The sequence below is a fragment of the Telmatherina bonti genome (genome assembly GCF_933228915.1).
Source record: "Telmatherina bonti genome assembly, chromosome: 8".
In the NCBI taxonomy this organism is placed as follows: domain Eukaryota; kingdom Metazoa; phylum Chordata; class Actinopteri; order Atheriniformes; family Telmatherinidae; genus Telmatherina; species Telmatherina bonti.
In genome coordinates, this window is record NC_136626.1 from 7,720,636 (window position 1) to 7,727,001 (window position 6,366).

General features: G+C 41.6%; 1 protein-coding gene across 1 annotated transcript in view; it reads left to right on the forward strand.

Annotated features, from left to right (window-relative positions):
* LOC306759553 (MARVEL domain-containing protein 3) overlaps nt 1-6,214 on the forward strand; it is a gene marked incomplete at its 5' end in the record, with an annotated part of 10,753 nt that extends 4,539 nt beyond the window's left edge. Inside the window, one exon of the mRNA XM_079245227.1 lies at nt 4,906-6,214. Coding sequence (XP_079101353.1) covers nt 4,906-5,564 — 659 coding nt within the window. The 3' untranslated portion in view covers nt 5,565-6,214. The remainder of the gene's footprint in view (nt 1-4,905) is intronic.
* Between the last annotated feature and the right edge of the window lie 152 nt (nt 6,215-6,366).

Genomic DNA, 6,366 nt, shown 5'->3' on the forward strand with positions numbered 1-6,366 from the left:
CCCTAACACTAACTGGGAGCTTATTCCATAAGAGAGGGGCCTGATAACCAAAGGCTCTGCCTCCTGCTCGGCTCTTTGAAACTCTAGGAACCACAAGTAAGCCTGCAGTCTGCGAACGAAATACTCTGCTTGGTATATAAGGAACAATGAGGTCTTTGATATATAGTGGTGCCTGGCTGTGGAGGGCTTTATATGTAAGGAGAAGGATTTTAAATTCTATTCTAGATTCAACAGGCAGCCAATGAAGAGAGGCTAAAACTGGAGAAATATGATCTCTCCTGCTGGTTCTGGTCAGGACTCTGGCTGCAGAATTCTGGATCAGCTGAAGGCTTTTCAGGGCATATTTAGGACAGCCCAGTAATAGAGAGTTACAGTAATCTAGTCTCGAAGTAACAAAAGCGTGAACCAGTTTTTCTGCATCACTCTGAGACAGAATGTCCCTAATTTTGGCTATATTACGTAAATGAAAGAAGGCTGTTTTAGTAACCTGCTTAATATGTGGGCCAAAGGACAGGTCAGGGTCAAATATTACTCCAAGGTTTCTCACTGTAGCACTGGAAGCTAAAGTAATGCCATCCAGGTTCATTACAAAACTGGAAAATTTAGCTCTGAGTTTTTCAGATCCAACGAGAATTACTTCAGTCTTATCTGAGTTTAAGAGGAGAAAATTTCTAGACATCCAAGTCTTTATGTCTATGAGACAATTTTGTAGCCTATTGGGCTGATTTGTTTAATCTGGTTTAAAGGATAAGTATAGTTGAGTATCATCTGCATAACAATGAAAGTTTATTCCATGCTGTCTAATAATTTTGCCTAAAGGGAGCATATATAGTGTGAAGAGTATTGGTCCAAGTACAGAACCTTGAGGAACTCCATGACTTACTGTAGTTTGGGAGGAGGACTTGTCATTTACATGAACAAACTGAAGTCTATCAGATAAATATGATTTAAACCAGCTTAACGCTGTACCTGTAATTCCAATCACCTGTTCTAGTCTTTGTAACAGAATGTTATGATCGACTGTATCAAATGCAGCACTAAGATCAAGCAAGATAAGTACGGACACAAGTCCTTTGTCTGAGGCCATAAGAAGGTCATTAGTAACTTTCACCAATGCTGTCTCAGTGCTATGATGAGCTCTAAATCCTGACTGAAACTCCTCGCATAAATTATTTCTGCTCAGGTGGGCATGTAGCTGAGCGGAAACTATTTTCTCCAGAATTTTGGACATAAACGGGAGGTTAGATATAGGTCTATAATTTGCTATCACCTCTGGATCCAGAGATTGCTTTTTAAGTAAAGGCTTGATTACAGCAGTTTTAAATGATTGTGGTACATATCCTGTCACTAAAGACATATTGATAAGATTTAGTAGTGATGTATTAATTAAAGGGAAAATGTCCTTAAAGAGGCTCGTTGGGAGAGGGTCTAAGATACAGGTGGATGGTTTAGATGAAGCTATTATTTTAGTTAATTCAGAGGGTTGGACAGGACAGAAACTATTTAGACACAAGTCAGATCCTGGTTCTAAGGATGCTTCGGAGACCACAACAGGCTCAACATTATAGGTAGAAGGAAGAGTATTGTGAATTTGATCTCTAATAGTGTCAATTTTATTCCTGAAAAAATACATGAAATCATCACAGCTAAGTGAGAAAGGAATACATGGCTCCACAGCGCTCCGGCTCCTAGTAAGCCTAGCTACAGTGCTGAAAAGAAACCGAGGGTTGTTTTTGTTTTCCTCTATCAATGATGAATAATAAGCTGTTCTTGCCGTACGTAAGGCTTTTTTGTATACGATTAAACTTTCTTTCCAGGTTAAGCGAGACTCCTCTAGTCCTGATGAACGCCATCTGTTTTCCAAACGCCTTGATGCCTGTTTTAGAGCTCGAAGCTGGGAATTAAACCAGGGAGCCTTCATAATCTTACCTAATTTCTTCTTCTTTAGGGGAGCAACATTATCCAAGGTTGTACGCATTGAAGCTGTTATAGTATCAGCATGTTGATCAATCTGAGCAGGAGTAAGGCTTAAAGGGGGACTCTCAGTCATGCTAACACATGGTAGATGTGAAAAAATTGATTCAATTGATTGTTTAAATTTTGTAATATTGTCTGATAAACATCTACTATAGTAGAATTTAATTTTGGTCAGTGAGTAATCAAATAAAGTGAATTCAAAGGTTAATAAGAAGTGATCGGACAAGACAGGGTTTTGAGGAAATACTTTGAGCTTATCAGTCTCAATACCATATGTTAGAACAAGATCAAGAGTATGGCTATGAGAGTGAGTGGCTCCATTGACATTTTGTGAAAACCCAATTGAGTTTAGAATAGAGCTAAAGGAAATGTTTAAACTATCATTTTCATCGTCAACATGAATATTAAAATCACCTAGTACAATGACCTTATCAGTAGTCAGAACTAACTCAGACAAGAGATCAGAGAATTCGGTCAGAAACTCGGAGTAAGGTCCAGGTGGGCGATACACTAATGCTAAAAGGAGCGGTTTCTCTGAATTCCATTTTGGATGAGATAAATTTAATGTCAGGAATTCAAAGGATTTATAGTTAGTTTTGTGCTTAGGATTAATTAAAAATTCTGACTTAAAAATAGCTGCAACACCTCCTCCTCTGCCTGTAGTTCTAGGAATGTGAAAGTTTAAATAGTTAGCTGGCGTAGCTTCATTAATACTAACATAATCCTCTTGCTGTAACCAGGTTTCCGTAAGACAGAATAAATCAATGTGGTGATCACCTATCAAGTCATTGACTAATAAAGACTTATTTGGGAGGGATCTAATATTCAGTAGGCCACACTTTATTGTCTTATTTTCAGATTTTATTAGATCCATTGTTTTTATTTTTATGAGGTTTTCACGATTAACCCCAGAAGTGTTTTTGTGTTGTTTAATTCTTACTGCTGGGAAGTTGTATAAGGTCGGAATGGGGTTTTGGGTGGGCGGCGGCAGGTGGGAAGCTGCAGAAAAGTGTGTAGGACTACAATTCTGCCTCCTGGTCCCAACCCTGAGTTGTCAATTTAGCTGACTAATAAAAGAGTCCATATTGCTAGATAAGAGAGCGGCTCCATCCAACGTGGGATGGATGCCATCTCTCCTAATAAGACCAGGCTTTCCCCAAAAAGCGCTCCAATTATCTATAAAACCCACGTTGTTATCGGGACACCACCTAGACAACCAGCGGTTGAAGGATGACATGCGGCTAAACATGTCATCGCTGATTAAATTTGGCAAGGGACCAGAGAAAACTACGGAGTCCGACATGCTCTTGGCAAAGTTACACACCGAAGCAACATTAATTTTAGTGACCTCCGATTGGCGTAACCGGGTGTCGTTACCGCCGATGTCAATTACAATCTTACGGTATTTACATTTAGCCTTAGCCAGCAGTTTCAAATACGATTCGACGTCGCCCGCTCTGGCCCCAGGAATGCATTTGACTATGGTCCCTGGTGTCTCTAGAGCCACGTTTCTGACTATGGAACTACCTATAATCAGGGTTTAGTGAATAATATTTGTATTTTCCAGCTGAGACGATGTGCATGACACTGCCAAGATGGTGATGGTAGGAACCGCCCACCGAGCTTCAATTCAGCTCTTCAGAAACCTATGCGTGACGTCACGGAGGCTCCGCCCATCTTTTTATGTACATACAGTCGATGGTGTGGACTCAACCAAAAAAACCTCAGCATGTGAGGACCACAGGCGGTACTGGATAGGAGACGTCAAACAGTCATACGTAACAGAACTCTGTAAAGTTCTGATATAAATCTGATCAACACCAGACCCGCTAGGATCTGATGCAGCTCCTCTTCTAGCTGTGATGGAGCAGAAACCAAAGTTCTGCATCAACCATTAGATGAACAAGTTTTCTACTGTTTTATGTTTTGTCTTCTCCTTTGGTACGTCTCTGTGCAGCGCCGCCTCTTGCAAGATCACAACACGGTTTTTATTTCGTTTTGAGAAGTGCGATGTGAACGCAGCTTCTGTCCAGACGAGTACTGCAGTACTACTGAGTACTGCCCTTCAGATGAACTGAGTCCCCAATTGGACCGGGTCTAGCAGACTATCATGATGTTAATGCACCCTAAAAAAAAAAAAGCCTCTGACACTGAACAGGAGTTCTTTCCAACAAGAATATTAATAATGATGCAAACCTGCAGTCTAGCTGATGAAAATTACATTTTAACAAATAAATCTGACCTTTTTCAGCTTTTCATACGGTGATTTAGGTGTTTTACTGCGTAGTAAATATATTCTGACCAGGGCAGAGAAAATCAAACCAAAAAATAAAAAATATGGATTTTTTTTTTGCTTCACAATTTTTAAATGGATTTTTTTTTCAAATAAAATAAAATAATCAAATAATAATAATAAAAATTTGTAATTTTTATTGATTTTATTGATCTTTTTACTTGTCTTCTTGGGCATTATAGTAGCAGAATGATGGTCTGGATACTGCTGTTTTTTTCCTGATTAAAATCAAGGAAAATGACATTAAAAACAAACAAAAAAAAAAATATATATATTTTAATCTTTTTTTTTAATCTACAAAAACAGCAATATCGAAGAATAGTGAGAATCGCAATTTAAACCAACTTGGCACCCAAAAAATCAAAATCTCATTGAATTGGGACAAAAGCATATCATCTCAGCCCGAATGCTGACGTTAGGTAGTAGCATCCTAGTTTTTCTTTTAAACAGCATCTAAATGATTGAGCAATTATTTAAGTTGTACATAAACATTAATGATCTGCTTCAGATCATTCAAAGAATTTGTTCTCATCAAGCACCATTCCCAGAACTGCTGAATGTTCTTATGAAAATGGATTATTTCGATAAATCTGGAACTAAAATGGTCTTTTTCTACATGTTTATGTGGTTGCTAGGCATCGTGCTGATCTGCGCTGTGCTGACCAACACGCTGGTGCTGATCTGTGTGGTCGCAACTCAGCTGGTCAGCTCAGGCATGACCTCCATGGGCGGCGTGGGCGGCTTCGACATCAACACCAACCTCAACCTGCAGGGCACTGAGCTGCAGCAGGTCCGAAACCTGGACATGCAGTACAACCAGATGAGGGCGCCGGGCCTCTATGGCGGCATCGCATACAGCCTGACCTTCGCCGTCATCTCGCTGCTGTTTGTGGTCGCCGGGAACAAACCTGCCCACCTGATGTCCCGGAAGCTCCTGGTTGGAGCGCTGGTGTTCCAGGCGGTGGGCGCGGTGGTCTACGTGGTGGCCGTCAGCCTCTACCTGCACTTTGTGATCCAGGTCAACTCCACGGATGTGTGCAAGCAGCGTGAACGGATTTATGCACGAAACGGTTACACCTGGATGAACTGCCAGGTGAGCGGCGGGGACGCGTCCGTGGCTCTGTTTGGGCTCATCACCGCCATCCTGTACACGGCGGGCACGGTGCTCACAGTGCAGACCATCAGAGGGGTGAAGCGCTACCTGCAGGAGCGGAAGAGGCGAGAGGCGGAGAAGCAGCAGGCCCGAGCCAACCCCCAGAGAGCCCCGCTGAGGGACGACACCACCTTCGTGTGAGGTGGGGGGTGCCTGCACTCAGACTGAACATTTTTCCTGATTTTAGGAAGATGGATTCCTGGCAACATTCCTGCTACAGTTAATTTGCTCCATCTAAGGGAAGAAACTGCTTTCCAGCTTTTCTCCAGACGGCATGTTTACAGTCATGCTGCTGGTCGTTCATGCTGCAGGCTCACAGTGGCACATGGAACACGTTGCCCCTTGCAATACAGACCATGTTCACAACAAGTGGATCTACGCAGAGTTTTTCCTCATTGACTGCAGATTTGTCCTCTGAAAAAAAAAAAGAAAAGCACGTGTGCGTCGTCCACCTCGTTGCCACGACGGCGTCCAGCAGCTTTCCAGCTGTTGGAATCTCTAAACCAGATCAGAGTATAAAAAACATTGCGTTAATGCAGATGCAGCTCTGTGGCTCCACAACATTAAATGTCATTTAAGATGCCAAACCTCCAACAGCCAGGGACTAGTTCTCCTATGGAAACTAGCGAGGCGAGTTAGAACTAGTTGCTTGTCTTTTTCAGACCTGTGCAGAACCTCAGGATCACCACACAGCAGGATGAACGTCTGGAAGTCGCCGTAGGAGGACACTCATTAAAGTTATTGTGATTCATAATTAGGCCCCTTTGTATAAACTTCCAAAGTATTTTCATTTTCTGGGTTAAATCTGTGACCGTGTCTTTTATCTCCTGTAACATTAAATTCTTTAGTCTTTTATTTCTAAACATTTGAGCCTTTTCAGCTCTCTGATAGTCATCCTCAGTGACAGAGGCTGTGTAGTAAATAACCAGTTTTATATGTTTAT